General features: G+C 39.6%; 1 protein-coding gene across 1 annotated transcript in view; it reads right to left on the bottom strand.

The window, feature by feature from the left end:
- The window catches only part of STIL (STIL centriolar assembly protein), a 31,117-nt gene extending 26,534 nt beyond the window's left edge, over nt 1-4,583 (bottom strand). The window contains exons 1-2 of the mRNA XM_081088065.1: nt 4,500-4,583; nt 2,567-2,665 (exon numbers count right to left, since the gene is read on the bottom strand). Coding sequence (XP_080944191.1) covers nt 2,567-2,665; nt 4,500-4,573 — 173 coding nt within the window. The 5' untranslated portion in view covers nt 4,574-4,583. The remainder of the gene's footprint in view (nt 1-2,566; nt 2,666-4,499) is intronic.
- Nucleotides 4,584-23,518: the final 18,935 nt, after the last annotated feature.

Raw genomic sequence — 23,518 nt, 5'->3', positions numbered from 1 at the left:
TGATAGGGACACATGCTAAGAAATGCATTGTTAGGCTATTTCACTGTTGTGTGAACATCACTGAGTGTACTTACACAGACCGATGGTACAACCTACTACACACCTGGGCTATATGATACACCATAGTCTATGTGTGGTTTGTTGTTGACCAAAATGTTGTTATGTGGAACATGACTAAACAGAGTGAGAAAAAGGTAGTGAGCTCTTTCAAAGCAATGTGAAAAGATTCACAATCCAAGAGAATAATGGCAGGAGACATGAATAACAAGTTCCCAGAAAGTGGTTATAAAACATTGAAAAAGACCACCTCCCCTTTCCCTCACTCCTCTCCAGCCACACTGGCTTCATTGCTGTTCCTTTAAGATGCAAGGTGAGGCCTGGCCGGGTCTCAATTGGTTGGAACATCGACCTGTACACCAAAAGGTTGTGGGTTCAATTCTCAGTCAGGGCACATACCTAGGTTGTGGGTATGATCCCCTGTTGGGGAGGCAACTGATGGATGTTTCTATCTCACATCAGTTTCTCCCCCCCCCCCCCCAAACTCTCTAAAATCAATAAAAACATATCTCAGGTAAAGATTTAAAAAAAAAAATAAGATACAAGGTGAGGTTCCCCCATGGTCTTTGGACTTAATGTATCCCCTGCCTCGGACTGCCCCAGGCAGCCAAATGGCTTACTCCCTCACCTCAAGTCTTTGCCTGCCTGTCTACCCTACATAAAATTGTTACTCTTTACCTACCACTACCATCCAGATACACATCCTCCTCGCCAGCTTATTTTTCTCCACAACTCATCACCTTGTTAAATATTGTTTATTTTACTTCTATGTTCTATTTACTGTCTATATCTACAGGGTCTTCATTTTGCTTCCTGCCTCATTCCCAATATCATGTACAGTACTGGGTCCATAGTAGGTGCTCACTAAGTATTTGTTCCACAGTGTTAGTGAGGGGATGGAGAAAACATGTACCCTCAAACACTGTTGGAAGAATTATAAATTAGCAGTCTTCTGTTTTATTTTATTTATTTTTTTTAATTTTTTTTTAATTATTGATTTCAGAGAGGAAGGGAGAGAGAGAGATAGAAACATCAATGATGAGAGAGAATCACCGATTGGCTGCCTGCCCCCTGCACGCCCTCTACTGGGGGCCATCGAGCCCGCAACCCAGGCATGTGCCCTTGACCGGAATTGAACCTGGGACCCTTTAGTCCACAGGCCAACAGTCTATCCACTGAGCCAAACCGGCTAGGGCAGTCTTCTTTTTTAAAGTTTCTTTATTATACTTGATTTCAAAGAGGAAGGAAGAGGGAGAGGTAGAAACAAGAGAATCACTGAGCGGCTGCCTCCTGCACAACCCACACTGGGGACTGAGCTTGCAACCCAGGCATGTGCCCTGATCGGGAATCAAATCTCCTGGTTCATAGGTTGACTCTCAACCACTGAGCCAAGCTGGCGGGTCAATAAATTGGCAGTCTTTCTGAAGGGCAAATTAGCATTGTCTACCAAAATTTAAAATTATACTCTTTGACCAGAAAGACCACTTTTAGGAATTTATTCTACAAATATTCCAAGATATGCACACAAAGATAAATGCAAAAAGGACAAGTTTTTAAAATGTGGGATATATTATTTACTATTCAGTTTTAAAATGTGTTAAATCGGTACATGCTAATATGTAATGATCTACAAAGAATAATGATATAGAGAAAAAAGCAATATACAGAAAAAAATGGTATGCTCCCATTTGTGACTTAATTTTTATAGGCCAGCGGATTGTGCACTGCATGTTACAGGAAGGAATCACAAAATACTATTTAATAGTGATTGTCTCTGGGGATAGGGTCTGGTGGAATGTAGTAGAAGATATTTTTATTGTGTATCTTAATTTATGTCTGTCTGATTTATTACTATATATTTGAATAAAGTTTTTTTCCAAAGTGTATCATAGCCACCCAAGGTAGACAGAAACACACCGTGGAATTTTCATTTAATAGAAGAAGAAGGTTTCATTTAATAGAAGAAGAAGGTGAGAGGCAAAGAGTGGTATCCTCAGGTGAGAATTTAAAAAATTTTGTACAAAGTAACAAAATTAAATGAGGAGGTGAGGTTAGAAATAAAGTGTCCCTATTAATTTCAATGCCTGTACTTTAGTTACAGGAAGAAAATCAAACATTTCCTCTCAAATATTTCTTAGAGTGCTAGTAGTATCACTGTGTAACTTAATAAAACACTTGTAACAAATTCAAATTCATTTCAGCCATTTCACTGAAAATTAATCTCTTTATTTATAAAATAGAAAGCTAGAATAGATGATGTCTAGGGTTTCCCCCCCACTCCTAAAAAGTGTATCTTTTGTATTACAGTTCTGAGGTTAGGCAAGTAAATTCCTTCATATTTCCAAATATAGTGCAACCTCACCTTTGGTATTATTCCTATTTAATATAAGGTTTGTTTTTCTAATGTGCTTGTTCTTCTAGTTTATAAGTATTATAAAAGGTTAGGCTTTGCATGAATTTTAAGATCAATAAAATATGAATGGAGGAAAAGATCAAAATAAAATACCACAATATCACTTGCCTTTCTTGAATAGAGGAATTGAACATGTATCGCAAGCAGCAAGCCCACACCTGAGGACTATAGATATGCATAATGCCAGAGAGCCATCTAAAAAAAAAAAAAAAAAAAAAAGAAATAAAAAACTGTAGTCATTTACAAATTGATGCTTAATATACTTTAGATTATGTTGTTAGGGTAATATGGCAGAGATTCTTGGCATTCACCAGCAATACGTTAAAGACTCATAAATAAGAAATCTATGAACACTAGACCATGATAATAATTAAGAGAGAGAATAGGTACAAATATATAAATAGAGAGCTTCTTTCTCTCAGTCCTTTTCCATCTGAGATGAAGGGAAAATGGTGAGAGAAAAAATGGTTAACAAGCCCAAAATAATAGTTACTGAGAAGATTAAATACTGTAACATACATAGGTAGCCTGAAACATAAAAGGCTCTTAATAAATATTCATTTAGTGAAAAAGAAAAGTAGCATATGATTTCACTCATATGTAGAATCTAATGAACAAAATACACTAACAAACAAGAAAAACAGACTCATATATATAGAAAACAGACTGACAGCTGTCAGAGGGGAGAGGGTTTGGTGGACTGGGTGAATAAGGTGAAGGGATTAAAGCAAAAAAACCCACACAAACTCTTAGACCAGTGGTTCTCAACCTTGACTGCACATTAGAATCACCTGGGAATCTTTTTAAAATCCTGATTTCTGGGCCTCATCCTCCGGAAATTCTGTTTCTTTGTCACTAATGTTGTGGCCCCACTCCATAACAAAGAAACAGAATTTCCGGAGGATGAGGCCCAGAAATCAGGATTTTAAAAAGATTCCCAGGTGATTCTAATGTGCAGCCAAGGCTGAGAACCACTGTCTTAGACAAAAGTATGATGATTACCAGAGGGAAAGGGGGAATGAGGGAGGTATAAGAAGGCACAGCGGACAAATGGTGATGGAAGGAGACTTGACTTGGGTGGTAAACACACAATATACAGATGATGTATAATAGAATTGTACACCTGCAGCCTATATAATCGTATTAACCAATGTCACCCCAATAAATTCAATTAAAAAATATTCACTTAGCATCAAAGGCCCATAGCCAATAGCAGAAGCAAAGCAAACAGAATTAAGTAGATTTCATGACCCACAGGACATATGTGTATTCTCGTTTTTAAATTTTGCACATACTATTTCCTCCCATGGGTTCCCTCCTCACCAATCCTCCTTTCTATGATCCAAACACTTAAAAGTCCAGCTCAAGAGTGCTTTCTCTAAGGAAATGTCCACATCATCCCTCTTACAAGTACTAATAATGCTAACTATTGATATGTTGCTCATTTCATAGCAAATCATATACTTCCTTATTATTTCTCTCTATACATGAATATTTGAATATTTTACCACCTCGCCTTGATTATAAATCTCTTGAGGAGCTTTAAGTCTTAATAAAGCACCAAATATAATACTATACATACGATAAGCACTCAATAAATATGGAATATAAATTTGACTGAATAATTTGTTTAAATGTCATTAATCACTAACTCAAAAGAGAAAACCATTAACATTTTAGGGGAAGTTATAAAAAATTGCCCAACAATGAATTTAAAGTGTTATTCTAGCCCTGTGTTCTTCAACGTGCCTTAAGGACGAGGAGTAAAGTTAAAGAAACCGTGCTCCAACGCTTTGACTTCAACCAGAAGAGCCCAACTTTATGTTTTATACATTGAAGTTCTTCCTAAGATTGGACAAAAACCTTGTTTTAACTGATTCTGCTATTAAAATAAGAAAGCTTAAGAATCATTGGCTGTTGTGGCTTTATAAGGTAATCTAACTATTAATTACATATTCATAGTATGTTTATCATACACATTTAAACACATATGTGACTGAAAAGGTTTCATAAATAATGCAACACTTACATTCCCACTAATGGTAGAGAATAAACCTTGGGATCAGATTCCAGCAAAAGTAACAATTTGCGTGTTTCATCCATGGTAAGATATCTAAGCAGAAAACATTCATGTAAAAACAATTGTGAGTATGTACTTTTTACCTTTAAAAGAGATCATCTGAGTGCTGAAGTACATTTTAGGCAGGGGAGATAATTCAAATGAATAATTTCTTTCACACACATGTACACAAAGAAAACAGTTCAAAGTATAAAAAAGTACTCCAGTAAGATGAGATTAAAGATACTCAATATCTTAAAATTCAATCTATTAAAATGGTCATTGAAAATTACACACCCTTTAAAAAGGTTTTGCTCTAAAAGTGTCAACTTATTTTAATAAAAATTATTAAAATCAAGGCTAACAATTTCAGAACCATATAGGCTTCCCAGGGAGAAGTGAATTTTCTTTTACTGTAAGTGTTCAAACATCCAGGTGACTTGATAAGACTGTAACAGATGTAACTTCTCACTGAAGGAAGTTGAATTAGGTGAGATATAGTCAACCTTCATGTACTATCGTCCTCCAACCAATATCACAGAACTTTGGAACTATCATGATAGAACTCAAAAGTTCACCAGTCTCTAAAAGGATATTATAATATATTTATACTTTGTTATGTTTATTACTTACAGTAAGTTTTAAGGATATGAATAACTACAGTAGAATTGTGGCGAGTGAATTTTATTGGTATGGCATTAAAATACAAAAATTAAAACAATGCTATTTGTGATATTAAGTCTCAATAGTCTACTGAGGATATATTTAATTGATATTATAACCCTAAAACACAAAGATAACGAATTTATCAGCCCATGTGACAAGATGATTAAGCCTGAGTTGTCAGGGGATTTATCGGTGACACACTTACACATATTTTGTAAGCTCTTCTGCCTTGCTTACCTGATAAGTTCCTACTCTCTAAAAGAACCAGCTCAGGTTTTCCATGATTTTCTCAGGCAATTCACACATACCTTCCTGCTTCCCCTACACTGTACATAAACCCCTATTATCTTTACCCACATCATGTTTACACATTAATATACTTAATGGACAGTAAGTATGCCTTTTAAAAATCCATTTAATTCCAGTGTCTAACATAATACCTATTCCATAATGGATCCTAATAAATTAGGGTAAACAAATGAATGTGGTCAAGGAAAAGGGCAAATGTCATAAATTTAATACATAATTATAGAAAATAAGGGGCAAGGAGAATGGAAAATTAGAATATTGAACATCATGAGTTACTGGTAGCATGCCAAGGGGTCACAGAAGGATTATTTAGAGAACGGTAATTCACTAGTAGGTGGGCATGGGTACTAAAGATAACAAATTAATATTTTTATTAATTAACACAAATTCCCATGTCCCAACTTTACTACTCCAAGGAAATTACTTTTTTTTTTTTTTTAAATATATTTTATTGATTTTTTACAGAGAGGAAGGGAGAGAGATAGAGAGTTAGAAACATCGATGAGAGAGAAACATCGATCAGCTGCCTCCTGCACATCTCCTACTGGGGATGTGCCCGTAACCAAGGTACATGCCCTTGACTGGAATCGAACCTGGGACCTTTCAGTCCGCAGGCCGACGCTCTATCCACTGAGCCAAACTGGTTTCGGCTTGTTTTCGTTTTTTATTAATCTTCTCCCAAGGATATTTTTCCATTGCTTTTCAGAAAGAATGCAAGAGTGGAAAGGAAGGAGGGGGAGAGAGAAACATCAACATGAGGGAGATGCATACAGTGGTTGCCTCCCACACTCACCCCAAGTGGGACTGGGGATGGAAACTGCAATCCAGTGCCCTTGACTGGGAATCAAACCCGAAACCCTTTGGTCCTCGGGCCAACACTCTAACCGCTGCTCAGTTGCTCACACCAGCCAGGACACTCCATGTAAATTAAACATTACACTTAATTCAGACATTTTTATCACCATCACATTTAGCCATTCCATGATTCCGGAATATACCAACACTTTTTTTTTTTATGGCACTCCAACCAGGTCAGCATGTGGGACTCAAAATGGGATCTTTCTTGCTGTTCTAGGAACCCTCTGAAAAGAAAATCCTCCCTTCTCCTTATCCTCTTTTGAAGAGGCATTTTTTTTCGAGAATAAGACTTGGAGTTGAGTGTACCTTGGCAAACATTTCTGACTCTAGAGACCTAACAGGAACTAGGGTGGAGTCTAGCGGGAAAGGAAGCCAGAAGTGAACTGCTTAGACTTTAAAGCAGAGGGTGCTTACATTGTCTAATCTAGCTCCGTAGACAATGGGTAAAGAAAGTAGATGAGGATTCAGGGAAGCAGCCCTGCTGAGGAGCAGAAAGCATGCAATTTGGCTTACATTTCCTAAGAAACTAAGAGGGCTGATAGGACGCTGGAGAGAATACTGCTCCAGTATGTGAGGAAACTCCACCCTCAAGTGGTTGACAATTTGGTAAGCAAAAGTACTACAAATTATTATTTATCTCCTTTCTCTATCTGCAATGCTCATTATTAATAATTAAATGATTTAATAATGAAGGAATTCTAAAGCCTCTTTCAGGCTCATAATCACTACTAAAGTCAAGGAGGAAAAAAGACAAAGTAAAAAAAGATGATCTAAAACCTGGCCAAAATACAAGGAATAAAATGGTATTATAGAGAATAATTTTCCTTGTATTTTCAAATCAAAGAATACTGCCAATTTTAATATAATTTTTACCACTAATTTTTTGGGTATGGTAGGCACAACTCTTTGAAAGAAAACTATACTCAGCAAAAAATTAATAACTCCATTTTCATCTTCCCTGGTTATTTATCTAGCACTGCAGATCTCTGGCATGTAAACTGACTACACAATTATTTCATACTAGAGGCCCGGTGCACAAAGATTCATGCACTCGGAGGGGGTCCCTCAGCCTGGCCTGCGCCCCCTCGCAGTTCAGGACCCCTCAGGGGATGTCCGACTAATGGCTTAGGCCCACTCTCTGGTGGATCAGGCCTAAGCTGGCAGTTAGATATCCCCCTGGCAGCCCAGGTGCCCTCAGGGGATGTCCAACTAATGGCTTAGGGATGCCTCAGAGGCAAAGGCGGAGGTGGGAGAGGCTCCTGCCACCGCCACGCACTGGCCAGCCATGAGCCGGCTTCTGGCTGAGCTGTGTTTCCCCTGTGGAAGCGCATTGACCACCAGAGAGCAGCTCTTGCCTTGAGTGTCTGGCCCCTGGTGGTTAGTGTGTATCATAGCGACTAGTTGTTCTGCTGTTAGGGTCAATTTGCATATTACCCTTTTATTATATAGGATTATATACATATCATGAAAATATATTAATGTGACCAACATTTAAAATTTTAGAATAGATCTTTTACTTACCCATATTTATAGATACCTTGAACTTGAGAAATGTTCAGATTACTGCTCAAGTTTCTTGCCAGAGCTGTAGGAATAATGGAGATTGGCTTCACCGGTACACATTTAAAGGTATTTGCTAGAGTTACTGCTGCCCAGTGTAAGTCAAAATCCACATTGTCCAAACTCTCGCTGGAAGTGATATGAGCTCTTAGGGAAAGCAGTTTACTACAATCCAAGGAATCTTTGCTACGTACATGGTGCTGCAGAGCCTGAGGAATCAACATTACACAATTATTTTAGAATTATACAATTAACATTTCCTCTTTTCAGAAACTTTCAATGACTCTACATGACCCATATGACAAAGTTCAAATTCATTAACCTGGCAGGCAAGGCTCTCTATAATCTGGCCAAACTAATATTCCAGTCTGACTGCATACAAATCCAGCAGAAATCTATACCAGTAAAATCACCCTGAGCACATACTGCACTTAGCTATCCTGGTCACACTGCTTCCTCTTCTGGAATGCTACCCATATTACCTATCTAGGATTTCTGCCCTTAGAAACCATGTTTAATTGCATTTTAGGTCAACAAATTATTATGAATACTTAGTAAATATGTATTTATTAAAATACAACATAGTTTGATTATTGTGTTCAATTAAGAATAATCAAGTTGTCAACAAATCTCACCTTAAAAGCTGAACTGAAGTCATCTGCATTGTGAACTATTATTTCTTTTGAACAAAGTCCATTAGTTTGGACTTTGCATGGAATCACAAAGTCCCCAGGAAGAGAAGCAGTAGGGGTTCTTTCAGAGCATCCAGGTACTTCTCGACCAGGATCAAAGCGATCTACTGTCAGTATCACACTTTCTTCATCTAAAGTACAAAAATAGCAATTATTATTTAGCATGCCAACTAAAAATGTGAAACCAAGCAAGCAAGCATACATTATAACAAAACACTGTATTCATACTAATGGTAACCCTAAACTCTTAGCATACACATGCATTTTTCCACCTGACCAGACTGTGAACTCTGTGATGAAGTGTCAACTTTTATACTTTTTCATCACTGGCATACAGCAAAGAACATTAGCACAAAATACATTACAATAATTGGCTAGATCAGTAAACATAAACTCTATTATAGTAATAAAAATAATTTTTTAAAGTATATTACCTTCATCTACTGTGAGAGAACCAAGTAAAAAACATGGCAAGTTCTTTTTATTCTGCTTAGCATGTCGACAAGCAAGTCGGATTGTCTTCTCAGTTACCACAAGCTTTGGATTTCTGAAAAACAACAAGTCTTTTATAAAGGTAGTGGATCTGTTATCCTAAAACACCCTCCTGCCATGAAATGCTGCCTGAAATATAACTCACATCTTTAAAAATGTACAGAAAAATCATTGTCAGAAAATCCCAAGGTCAAAGGCTGCCTGGAAATCAGAACTACAATAAGCAGACACTGAGGTTATATCTGTTCTCCAGGCACTTGCTTACTTTTATGAATCAGAACAGGGGATAAGAAACTATGAGGCTAGCCTCCTTTTTTTCTAAAATTTGACTGAAATAGTCACATCCATTGCTTTCTTATTATCTAGTATGAATATAAAATATAAATAAATATTATCCAAATGTTTAAAGAAATATAAAAGGGACTAAAATATGAGCAAGGAATAAGATACTATTAAAAATACTAGCCCTGACTGGTTCGGCTTAGTGGTTAAAGCGTCGGACCGTGGATTGTTAAGTCCTGGGTTTGATTCCGGTCCAGGGCATGTACCTTGGTTGCAGGCTCGATCCCCAGTAGGGGGCATGCAGGAGGCAGCTGATCGATGTTTCTCTCTCATCAATGTTTCTAACTCTCTATCTCTCTCCCTTCCTCTCTGTAAAAAGAAATCAATAAAAATATATTTAAAAAAAATATATATACCCTGAACAGTCTGGCTTGGTGGATAGAGCATCAGCCTTTGGACTAAAAGGTCCCAGGTTCGATTCCAGTCAAGGGCATGTACCTTGGTTGCGGGCACATTCCCAGTAGGAGGTGTGTAGGAGGCAGCTGATCGATGTTTCTCTCTCATCAAAGTTTCTAACTCTCTATCCCTCTCCCTTCCTCTCTGTAAAAAAAACAATAAAATGTACAGTGAAGCCTTGACTTACGAGTTTAATTCGTTCTGAGACAGAGCTCGTTAACTCAAATTACTCTATCAACTCAATGCAAAAAATCGGCCAAGAGACAGCTGGTATCTCAAAAAACTTGTTAGTTGGGACACTCGTAAGTCAAGGCCCCCGCTGTATTTAAAAAAAAAAAAATTAATTAAAAAAAATGTATATATATATATGTATGTATGTATATATATATATATATATATATATATATATATATATATATATTTAATACTGGCCAATTTGAAAAAGAAAAAAAACACAAAAAAAACTTGCAGACTTAAAAACAGAATCAATTAAAAACTCAGAGTATTATATAAGGTGTCCCAAAATTCAAGCAAGATTTGCAATTCAATTGAATTGCAAATCTTGAGTGAATTTTGGGACACCCTATATAATCAACTGGGGATAGGTACACAAATGTTTATTATTCTATAAACTATACATATCCTAAATAATAAAAGGCTAATATGCAAATTGTCCCCTTGACCAGGAGTTCAACTGGGAGATTGACCAGGGGGTGGCGCCGGACAGCCAACTGCCCATGGCCCCGCCCCTGCCATCGGCCTGAGTGGGGCAGGCCGGCCAGATCCCACCGGTGCAGGAATTTGTACACTGGGCCTCTAGTATATTATACACAGTCTTTCACATACTGGTGTATTATACTTTCATGTTTAAAAAACCTAAATGAACAGGTTAGATGGCAACTAAGCACAGCCACAAAGAAAATTAGTAGAGTTGAAGAACAAAAGGAATTACTCAAAATGTAGCACAGAAAGATAATAGGAAATATAGACAAGGAGAAATGAACAGGCCTAACAAATATTTAATTGAACTTCTCCAAGACTGTTTCTGTCAGATACCACCTTTCTCTTAAATATTCTTTGACTTGTATCTTCCATTTAGTTCCTCTATTCAGTAGATCATCAAATGCTATAAACTGTTTCTTCAAAACCACCTGTTTCATTCTTTCCTCTTGATCTCAATACTCCTCTAAACCTTTATAATAGCTACTATTTATTGAATACTTCTTATGTTCCAGGCACTGTGCTGACTGATTCTTTACAGAGTGACTCATTTAATCCTTACGAGAGTACTACGGAACAAGTATCATCATCCCCATCTTATAAATAAACTAGTGGCCTGATGCACAAAATTTGTGCATGGGGGTGTGTGTCCCTCAGCCTGGCCTGCACCCTCTTCAATCTGGGAACCCTCGGGGGATGTCTGACACAGGATCGAGCCTAAACCAGCAGTCAGACATCCCTCTCGCAATCCAGAACCGCTGGCTCCTAACCGCTGACCTGCCTACCTGCCCGATTGCCCCTAACCACTCTGCCTGCCAGCCTGCTCACCCTAAACTGCCCCCCCACAGGCCTTCTTGCCCCCAACTGCCCCCTCTGCCTGCCTGCTTGCCCCAAACTGCCCCTCCCTGCTAGCCTGCTCGCCCCCAACTGCCTCCCCGGCCTTATCACCCCCAACTTCCCCCCACCCGCCGGCCTGCTCGCCCCTAACTGCCCTCCCCACTGTCCTTCTTGCCCCCACAGCCCCCCTGTTCACCCGCTTCTGCCCCCTCTGCTGGCCTGCTCACCCCCAACTGCCCCTCCCCGCTGGCCTGCTCGCCTGCACTGCTTCCCCAGCACAGCAGGCCTAATCATCCCAAACTGCCCGCCCCCCCCCCGCTGCTGGCCTTATCACCCCCAACTTCCCACCCCCTGCTGGCCTGCTCACCCCCAACTGCCCCTGCCTGCCAGCCTGCTCACCCCCAATTTCCCCCCCCCTGCCAGCCTCATGGCCCCCAACTGCCAGGCTGTTTGCCCCCAGCTGCCCCCCACTGGCGGCATGCTCACCCCCAACTCCCCCCCCTCCCCGCCGGCTTGATCACCACTGCCGGCCTGCTCACCCCCAACTGCCCCCCCCCTCCCCCCCCCGGCCAGCTTGATCACCCCCAACTGCCCTCCCATCTGGCCTGATCGCCCTTAACCGCCTCTGCCTTGGCCCCACCACCATGGCTTTGTCCAGAAGGATGTCCGGAAGGTCTCCTGGTCTAATTAGAATATTACCCTTTTAGTATAGATAAGGAAACTGATCCTTAGCTACTTTACTGAGGTCACATAAATAAGAAATAGTAAAACTAGAATTTGACCCTCTAAACAGTCTGATTCGTTATAGCTCCTTAAACCAATATGGCATAAATCTATGTTTCTTATATAACAGCAAAACCATCTCACAGCTAGGCTGACTCTAAGTTTTCCCTACTATGATCCATCCTTAAAATTCTTTTAACAAGTAACCCCTTTATATAAAAAAGTATCAATGGATCTCTATTTTCTAACACTTTAAGTCCAAGTTTCTGTCTTTCTTTCAAGAACCTGGCCATATTTATGGTATTATACAGTGGGGACTTGACTTACGAGTTTAATTCGGTCCGAGACTGAGCTCGTTAAGGAGCTTGTTAACTCAAATTACTCTATCAACTCAATGCAAAAAATTGGCCGAGAGACAGCTGGTATCTCAAAAAACTCGTTAGTCAGGACACTCGTAAGTCAAGGCCCCACTGTATATCCTTTCTAATATGGTCTAATCACTCAAAATCAATTCAATCTTTTTAATGCTATACAAAGACATCATGCTGAATTGAAGCATTATGAAAAATCCTTTCAGTTTTTATTATTTAGTCTCTTTTGAGTTCTTATAATACTTAGAACTTTAGGTTTGCAGACTATTTAAACAGAAATTATTTCTCAAAAGCATGAAGAATATTTTTAAGCAGCAGCAGAAGGGAAGAAATTCTGAATAGGAAAGTAAAAAAAAAAATTAGTCACAGTAATCAATGTTGCCTTAAACACTGTTTTGACTCCTGTTTTTATGAATTGAAAAGAGAAACATCTTATACCTGTAGTAATTAAGATGTAAATGGATGAAATCTCCAATTGGCATTGGGTTCCAAAGTGCACATTTTGATGGAGGAAAGTAAAATGGTACCATCCTGCTTGAAGAAAACCTTAAAAGAAAATTTTCAAATCAAAGAACAATGAAAAGCAAACTTAGAAACGTTATAAGAAACAGTTTAACGTTATATGATGAAGCTTTGCAGATTACTTTTGTTATTTTAGAAGAGTTGAAAATATTTTTAAGAAGTAAAAGAAAAAAATCACGTGTAACTACTATCAAGAGAAGCAGCACTATAAATTTAGGTATAGCTTTTTTCTTATGCATACATGAATTTATATACATACAAGTTTTTTAAAAAGAACCAGGAGTACTAATCCTATAAAATCCTCTTTTAATAACAGAAAAACAGTATAAGCCATGACTAAGAGGTCACAATTACATTCCTGGTCAGGGCACATGCCCAGGGTTACAGGCTCCATCCCAGGTAGGGGGTGTGCAGGAGGCAGCTGATCAATGATTCTCTCTTATCACTGATGTTTCTCTCTCTCCCTTCCTCTCTGAAACCAATAAAAATATATTAAAAAGAAAAGAAAAAAGTCTGAAGACTGCCCTGGCTGGGTGGTTCAGTTGGTTGGAGCATCGACCTGTACGCCAAAAGGTTGTGGGTTTGATTCCCTGTCAGGGCACATCATGTTTCCTGCTTCCTCTAAAATCAATATATCCTCCAGAGAGGATTTTAAAAAAAGTCTGGAGGTCAACTGTTTAGGTCTGAAACCTTGCTTCAAAATTTGCTAGCTGTGTGAACTTCATCAAGTTATTTAATGTCTGTGTGCCTCAGTTTCCTCACCTGTTAAACAGCATAATGTCAGTATTCTAGAAAAATTCCTGGCTTATTATAAATATTAATGTTAGGTATTTCTTTTTGCTCTCAGTAGTCCTTTGAAGCCCAATCTACACTACCTCAGGTTTACTTCATCGCAGTATAGAGTAAGTCACATCAGGTTTAAATCCTGGCTATACCACTTACCAATTGTATAACTTTAGCTTGGTTAACCTCTCTAGGCTATAGTTTCCTCATTTAAGAAAAAAAAAAAAGAGGAAGATAATAATAGTACTTACAATTCATAAGTTTCTTGTGAAAAGTAATTAAGAATAATGCACACTAAGCACCTGGCATAGCAAGATTTTAATAAATGTTGTTAGTTTTTTGCTTAATCTAAGGTATACACTTAGACTTTGGAGGCAGGGGAGACAAAAGCACTCTTAAATTGGGTGCAAAATTTTGCATGTATGTATATAAAAACTTTTTCTCATGAAATGAAATTCATGGCTACCAGCTATTTAAAGCAGTTTGTAACTTCAAAATAATTCAAAATTACTGTCCTAAAATCCATAGATTGCTGAAAACCAGAGGTTTTACTAAACCAACCAACCAACAGAAAACTAGAGTTGAATATTATTTTTAAAAACACACACAAAAATACTAGAATTGAATATGCCAGGAATAATCAGTTTAAAACACACAGATATACTATTTTACCAAGAATATAAGGAATAAATTTGACCCAAAATAAGTTAGCAAAGAGAACTGTGGACAAATTTTCAAAGAATAAGAGATGGCAGTAGAACAGAAGGGCCAAAAATAAGCGAAAGACATATGATAGCCTCTTTGGGTCACGTTTCCGTTGTCTTCATCAAGAACATCTGGCATAAAGAAAGGCAATACCGAGACTAAAGGTAACTCATGGATGCAATTCTAGCTTAGAAGAAAAAAAAAATCACTTGTCAGCACTAATTGTTCTTCCCTAAGGGAAAAAAAGAACAATAAATGATCCAAAGAAGCAAATAACACAGTCAATTTGCATGGTCCCCTTAGTACTGACAGATTGAGAAAACTGGAGACAGGTGGCAAGCTCCTCCTTCCTACTCCACATGAGTGGGAAAAGGCTTAGGGACATTTAAGGAAACTAGGTATCTCCAATGTGAAAATTTTCCCAAGGAATTAGGGTTTAGAAGAAGCAAGGAACCCAACCACTTTCCCACTTGTCTAGGATATAAATAAATTTTTAGCCTTAAGAGTTTAGGTACTATTTTCTATCAGTAAAATGATCCTCTGTGAAACTAAAATAAGGAAAGGAGGGAATAAGAGTAAAATTTACCAAGTGCCTACTATGTGCCAGACCCTTTAGTAATCTTAAACCTTCACAAAAAATCTTCTGTTAGAAAGAAATTACTTATCCCCAATTTACAGATGAGGAAACTGAGGCTTAGAGAAGTAAATTAATTTGATCAAAGTCATCCACTTAATAAATGGCAGAGCTGAAATACAGACCCAGATTTTCCTGATTCTAGTTTTTTTCCCCTTCTATTTCACCCTATCTTTCCAAGTTATGTGAGCAGCTGTAAAAAAGTTGTATAAAAATATTTCTATACCTGGTGTTCATCTGGGACCCTGCACGAGGATATAGAGGCTCCACGATAGTTGGTGAATGATTTATTAAATTTCAAATGCTCAGTATCCTAAAGAAAAGAGTATTACTAATGAATGATAAAATAAAAAAACATGATTTAACCACTTATTAATAAATTACAAACAGGTTACTTATTATATCTATTCATTATTTAGATATAATGAAGACATAATTATTCTATTCTATTATTATTATTATTATTATTATTATTATTTTTTGGTTAATCTTCGCCCGAGGATACTTTTTTCATTGGTTTTTAGAGAGAATGGAAGGGAGGGGAAGAGAAAGAGAAATATCAGTGTGAGAGACTCACACTGATTGGCTGCCTCTCCCACACACCCCGACCTGTGCTGGAAATTGAGCCTACAACCAAGGTATATGCCCTAAACCAGAACTGAACCCGAGATCGATGGTCTCTAACCACTTAGCCAAACCGGCCAGGGCTAGAAGATATTTTTTAGATAAACTCAGAGGCTGAAAACATTTACAAGAACAAAATTCTATTAAAAGTGCCGTTGTAAGGTTGACTAAGATCCTCTTGGAGGTATCTGGACTTTGTGAAGAGCTTCTGTGGATGCAAGTTTTAAACTCTAAAGCCCTTCTATGATGCTTTGTTGTCATGGGTAACAGTATTTAGATTCTTGGTAACTGTAACTATAGGAAGCATACAAAATGCCATTAAGCAGAAGTGGTTTAAAACTCCATATATGTCTCTTCTTTTTTTGTGACTTAGGGTAAAAAGATAATGTTGATCCATTTCTCATTTAAAACAATACAGCCCAGTCAGCATGGCTCAGTGGTTGAGTGTTGACCTATGACCCAGGAGGTCAGGGTTCAATTCCTGGTCAGGGTACATTCCCAGGTGGCGGCTCTATCCCCAGTGGGGAACCTGCAGGAGACAGCCAATCAATGATTCTCTCTCATCATTGATGTTTCTATCTCTCTCTCTTCCTCTCCCTTCCTCTCTGAAATCAATCTACAATAATAAAAGCATAATATGATCATTAGACCGGACAGCCAGACGACCTTCCAGGGGAAGGCTGGGCTGCAAGGGGCCGAGCCCCTTGTACAAATTTCATGCATTGTACCACCCAAGTAATTAAAGCTAGGGAACCTAAAACCACATAACACCTATACCTAGCAAAATATATTCTCCTTGGACAATGGCATCCTGTATTACATAGAAATCATCAAGTCATCCTTATCTCTCCTTCATCTCCCCCATAAAATGTCTGTCTTTCCATCTCCGCGTAATTCCTGATTTCATCAACTCACCAGATTTACTGTAAACTCCCCACAGTGCTACTATAAGGTTATTTCTACATAAATCTGACCTAGTTAGTTTCCTGCTTTAAAAGTTGATGGCTCTTCTTTATATACAGAATAAAAAACCATCACAATTTGGTCCTCCCTATTATTCCAACTGTGTCCCTTATCCACTCATCCTACATCCCATTCAAACGGAACTGCTTGCAGTTCCCCGAGTCTGAGTACCTGCACAGCCTGTCTGTCCCCTTCGCTCGGAATGCCCGGGTAACCCCCCAACATCCTTCACCGCCCAACTCCAATTCTCCTTCCTCTGTGAAACCACCTCCTACCTACACATCATGGTGATTTTATTTTCGCCCGTGTTCATAAACGTAGCATTGTCACACTTGCTTGTTTACCCATTATTTACAGCGGACGACGAACTTCAAACATTAACCGATCCCTTACTATGTAGCTGTTTGCGCTAGATAATGAGGAATTAAGAACGAGCATGCAGGGTTTCAGTCCTCAAGAAAATTTTTCAGCGAAAACAACTATAAACAGCACTGGAAACCTCTTTCACATACCTAAGCAAAAATGATGCTCCAGGAATCCGCGATCCGCTTATTTCTCCCCCTAGGTCCCCGTCACGGAGTCAGCCCTGGCTCCTGGAGGGCTGAACCCAACGCGGGGTCCTGAACGTCGCCCACGGTCCTTCTCCGGTCCCCGCTTCGGCCTCTCAAGTGGAAGGTAAGGCATGAAGCCCGAGTCACCGCCACCTCCGCTGAGGCCGGATCTGTTTGTTGAGCCGAAACAGAGGTGGGCTCCAGGAAACGCCTCCACCGACTCCGCCCTGAGACGTTGGGGTCGCGGGAACTGAGGCGGCAAACACTAGCTCGTCGAATCGAAACCCGCGCCGCGCCCGCTGACTGGTCAGAAACCCGACTCATCAGGGCGCAGGGGCGGTGCTAGAAGCATTACGCACGTTCTCCGCGACGGACTTGGGCACCAGCCAATCAGCGCCCCGAAACGGACAGCGTTCGACCAATCCCAAGCCTCCTTGGAGAAATGAGGTCGACACCGGGGTTCCAGGATCAGGTTCCGGAGGATTTAAACACTTGATTTTCTTAAACGATTAAGTTCCGGGGTGGGGCGGGCCTTGCACACGCGCAATGAAAAGCCCAGCCTGGCCGAGATGAGTCTGGTGGAGGAAGTGCTCGCTTCCTTTGTCGTCTTTCCGCGACTAGAAGCGGGAGAAGCCCTTAACTTGAATGGGCAAAAGAGGAAGTTAGATTTCTCCCAGTGTTTTCCTAAGAAACGCCCTCTCTTTTCCATAACAAACATCTTTAAATAAAATTTCTTCATATATTAATGGCATGTGGTATATATGGCGTATGTGTATATTATGTGGCCTATGGTATTAATACTGGTGTGACAATTCATAGGTATCTCCACAGTATTGGTTAATTAGGCGTTCTCGGCCATTTTCTTAAACAATTGTCCTAACCCTCAAAGTAGGGTTAAAGATCGCACAAGCTAGTGAGTCCGGATTTGAAATGCCACTTAGTTTCCTTTAAGTTTCTTTAGAACTACTTTAAGATACCGGAAAGACAAATGTAAGATTATATGAATTAGACAAAACGAAAGGATAAGCATAACACATAATTCCCTAATCCTGGACATAGTGACATCCTTCCAAAGTGTACAGTATGGAAGGGGATTGGGGGGAGGGGGGGGGACTAATTTACAGTGGAGAAATCTGACCAATATATGTCAGCCACATAATCAAGACTAACATTAGTCATGAGTCATGTTGATAGTATGTACACTTATGCTGTGATGAAAGTGGCACTTTATTGTCTTCCTTCCAATAACCTACATCTCAGTCCCGAGAAGAACATCAGACCAATTCCAATCATGAGGAATCCTATAAAATCCCTGACCTGTACTCAAAACTGTCAAAGTTATCAAAAGCAAGGGAAGCCAGAAACTAATCAAGGTGCCTAGAGCGATATGACAACTAAATTTAATGTGGGATGGTGAATAGGATCCTGGAACAGAAAAATAACACTACTTTAAAAACTAAGAAAATTTAAATAAATGAAGGACTTTAGTAATATTGTAGCAATACTGGTTTGCTAATTGTAATAAATGTACCATACTAAATATATTAATAATAGGGGAAGCTGTGTGTATATAGGGTACATGGAAACTTGTACTACATTCTCATTTTTTCTGTGAATCTAAAACTGCTATAAAAAATAAAGTTTGGTTAAAAAGAAAAAGGGAAAGCAAGAGGAGAGTTGAAGCATATGCTATTTATTGAACAAAATAAAATATCTTGTTGTTTAATAACTCAAATACTAAAAAGAACTTCAATTAAACATTTTATTACTATTGGACTTTAAGCAGGATATATATTTAACGATATGCATAGTGTAGATGCTATTTCAGTTGAATAAAGAGAAAAAGTAAGCTAAATTTTAGGACTTTACTTATTGAAATAAAATCTACAAATGCTATAACAAGGACCTACTACACAGTAAGCTTCTTGAAATGTGGAATGAATGGAGAATTGGAAGGACATGACAAGCATAGAACAAATAAGGTACAATTTTATAGACAGGGTAATAAGAGGTAATAATCCAAAGCAAATATGTATTATTATTAGATTGCAAGCCAGTTTAAATAGAATACATGCTATGCTATTCTTTAATCCCTATCTACACTAATAAAAGACAAACATGCAAATTGACTGTACCTTTGCTACACCTTAAGCCACGCCCACCAGCCAATCAGAGTGGCTATATGCAAATTAACCCAACCAAGATGGTGGCCAGCAGCCACGGAGCTGAAGCAAGCAGGAGGCTTGGTTGCTCCAGTGATGGAGGAAGCCAACGTCCTGCCTGCCACGGCCGACTCTGAGCTCCTCTAAAAGCAACAAAGTTTCAATTACAGAAGGTAAATAAACCCTAGATACCTGCTTTTAGCCGGCCATGGCCACGAAGCTGGAGCGAGCAGGAGCTGGCTCTGAGCTCCAGTGACCACAACAAAGTTTCAATTATAGAAGGTAAATAAATCCCAGAAGAAAAAAGAAAACAGAAAAAAAGGAAAGGGTGGGAGCTTCTGTCGCCGGCGGGCTTGGTCAGTCTGAAAACGGCCCTTAGCCCCTCACCCAGACTGGCCAGGCACCACAGTGGGGACCCCCCACCCAAAGGGGTGTGGCCAGCCTGAAAACAGCCATCAGCCCCTCACCCAGGCTGGCCAAACCTCCATGGGGTGAGGATCCCCACTGAGGCGGGGGGGCTAGACCAGCCTGCAAACAGCCATCAGCCCCTCACCCAGACTGGCCAGGCACCCCAGTGGGGACCCCCCACCCAAAGGGGTGTGGCCAGCCTGAAAACAGCCATCAGCCCCTCACCCAGGCTGGCCAAACCTCCATGGGGTGAGGATCCCCACTGAGGCGGGGGGGGCTTGACCAGCCTGCAAACAGCCATCAGCCCATCACCCAGGCTGGCCAGGCACCCCAGTGGGGACCCCCACCCTGAAGGGGGTGTGACCAGCCTGCAAACACCCATCAGCCCCTCACCCAGGCTGGCCAGGCACCCCAGTGGGACCCCCACCCTGATCCGGGACACCCTTCAGGGCAAACCAGCCAGCCCCCACCCATGCACCAGGCCTCTATCCTATATAATAAAAGGGTAATATGCAAACTGACCCTAACAGCAGAACGACTGGGAATGACTGGTCACTATGACACACACTGACCACCAGGGGGCAGATGCTCAATGCAGGAGCTGCCCCCTGGTGGTCAGTGCGCTCCCACAGGGGGAGCTCTGCTCAGCGACAAGCCAGGCTGCCAGCTGCCAGTACAGCAGTAGTGGTGGAAGCCTCTCCCACCTCCTCAACAGCGCTAAGGATGTCTGACTGCAGCTTAGGCCTGCTCCCCGCTGGCAAGTGGACATCCCCCGAGGGCTCCCCGGCTGCCAGAGGGATGTCTGACTGTCAGCTTAGGCCCAATCTCTTGGGGAGCAGGCCTAAGCCAGCAGGTGGATATCTCCCGAGGGGTCCCAGACTGTGAGAGGGCACAGGCTGGGCTGAGGGACCCCCCTGAGTGCACAAATTCTTGTGCACCGGGCCTCTAGTTTATATATATTTATGTCATTTCAGGTCATTATGGACTTGTTATGGCTATTTGGCCTTAACAGAGAAAAGCTACCAGTTTTATATTTCAAATTTGCAGGCTCTTTAATTTTCTTCACAGTGAACTATGATACACTTTTTAACATATGAATTTGTATGAATTTGTTGCACAATGTTATAAGAAAAAATTGCAAATGAAAAGAGAATCATCAAAAAGTCTATATCCTAACATATCAACTGTCTTCATTTTTTTTTTTTCATTTTCCTTTTTAGTCACTATCTATGTGACATGGCCTTATGATTAGACCAGGTAAATGTTTAATGTTATGAATGCTGACGTTCCTGTTAATAGGCTGGCTCTGGGAATTAAAGAGCTATTGTTATCACCAGGAACAGGGAAGTTGTACTCAGTTGTCAATTCTGCTACTCATTTACTAAATTTCTCCAACACCCAACTTTCCCTTCCTCTATTTACACTTCTGAACTAAGCTGATTGCTTTTTAAAAATAACTACAATTTCACTTTTAAGGAACATCATATTTTTAAAGGGAATTGCTAATCTGTCAATTTATGCAAACTTCCTTATAGATTCTTAAGCCTCTTGTTAGAGGTGACAATAACAATTTATGTGTTAACTCATGTTGACTTATTTTACTTATTTTTCAAAGCTTGGATTGTTTGAAATAAAGACTAGAATAAGTTGCCAAAACCGGTTTGGCTCAGTGGATAGAGCGTCGGCCTGCGGACTGAAGGGTCCTAGGTTCGATTCTGGTCAAGGGTATGTACCTGGGTTGCGGGCACATCCCCAATGGGGGGTGTGCAGGAGGCGGTTGGTTGATGTTTCTCTCTCATCGATGTTTCTAACTCTCTATCCCTCTCCCTTCCTCTCTGTAAAATTCAATAAAACATATTTTTTTTTAAAAAAAGACTAGAATAAGTAAATAACACACACCAGTAAATTCACTGAAAGTTTTTGCTAATTTGAGTTAATGTACCATCATCCTAATTTTGTATTCAAGAAAACTAGCTCCTTTGTTGTAAATTAAATGGCCATATGTGAATTTGTATAAATTTGTTGCACAGATACTGTTATAAGAAAATGGGTTTATTTCTAGGTTCTCTACCCTGTCTCATTGATCTATGTGTGTGTTTTTATGACAATACCATCCTGTTTTAATTACCATAGCTTTGTAACATAGTTTGAAACCAGAGAGTGTGCTGCCTCAAGCTTTGCTCTTTTCTCAAGATTGCTTTGCCTATTTGAAGTCTTTTGTGGTTCAAAACAAATTTTAGGATTGTTTGTTCTATATCTGTGAAAAATACCATTGGGATTTTAATAGGGATTTGCATTGAATCTGTATATTGCCTTGAGTAGTATGGCCATTTGAACAATATTAATTTTTCTAATCTATAAGCACAGAATATCTTTACATTTATTTGTGTCTTCTTTAATTAAAATGTCTTACAGTTTTCAGTATTTGGGTCTTTCAAATCCCTGGTGAAATTGTAATTTATTCTTTTGGATGTAATTGTAAATGGGATTGTTCTCTTTCAGAACATTATGTATTGATTTTGTATCCTGCAACTTTATTTACTGAATTTGCCTATTCTAACTTTTTTTTTTTTGATGGCAACTTTAGGGTTTTCTATATATAATAGTATGTTATCTGCAAATAGTGACAGTTTTACTTTTTCCTTTCCAATTTTTAAAAATATTTAAAAAAAATTTTTTTTTATTGATTTCAGAGGGGAAGAGAGAGGGAAAGAGAGATAGAAACATCAATGATGAGTGAGAAACATTGATTGGCTGCCTCCTGCATGCCTCACACTGGGGATGGAGCCTGTAACCCGGGCATGTGTCCTGACCGGGAATAGAACCATGACCTCCTGGTTCACAGGCTCAACCACTGAGCCATGCTGGCTGGGCTTCATTCCAATTTGGATGCCTATTTCTTTTTCTTCTCTGATTGCTCTTGGCTAGGAATTCCAATACTATATTGAATAAGAAGTAGGTCATGGTATAAAATACTTTTAAGGTATTGTTGAATTCTGTTTGCTAATATTTTATTGAGGATTTTTGCATCTAAATTCATCAGGAATGTTGGCCTGTAATATTTTTTTGTGTATGTGTGGCATCCTTGTCTGGTTTTGGTACTATGGTAATGCTGGCTTCATAAAATGTGTTTGAATAGTTCCCCTTTTCTTTTTTTTGAGAAAGATTGGTACTAATGTTTGGTAGAATTCACCAGTGAAGATGTCAGGTCCCATGTCTTCACTATCAGAGAAGTGTAAACAAGGATCCCGGAACCTGGTGAACCTTGAGCCCATGGCAAGGGCTAGAGCTATGCACCGATTGTTTAGTCCAGACAATGAGGGCTCAAGCTATTTCCTGACCAAATATTCTCAGAGTAAATCTTTCTAATATTTACTGACCTTTAAGGTAGTCTGTCTATTACAGCAATTACATGCCTAAGAGCTAGATATGTATCCAAAATTGAATAAAAGGTTGGCAAACCTGGGCACCAGTGGAAGTTCTTTCCCCTGGCCCCCAATATTTCCAAATTATTATTTATTGTCTCATCTCTTTCATTGCCGGGAGCCGGTCCATCCTTGCTGTTTCAAGGGACCTGGCATATATGGCATACTGTTCTTAATATGTTTGCTCACCTTCTTGGCACTATGTGTTTTAACCAAGGTCACCTCTCTGAGAAAGGTTGTTTCCCC

Source organism: Myotis nattereri (assembly GCF_964212035.1).
Source record: "Myotis nattereri genome assembly, chromosome: 3".
NCBI classification, from domain to species: Eukaryota; Metazoa; Chordata; class Mammalia; order Chiroptera; family Vespertilionidae; genus Myotis; species Myotis nattereri.
The sequence above is the reverse complement of the archived record's forward strand: the minus strand, read 5'-3'. Positions and strand labels throughout refer to the sequence as shown.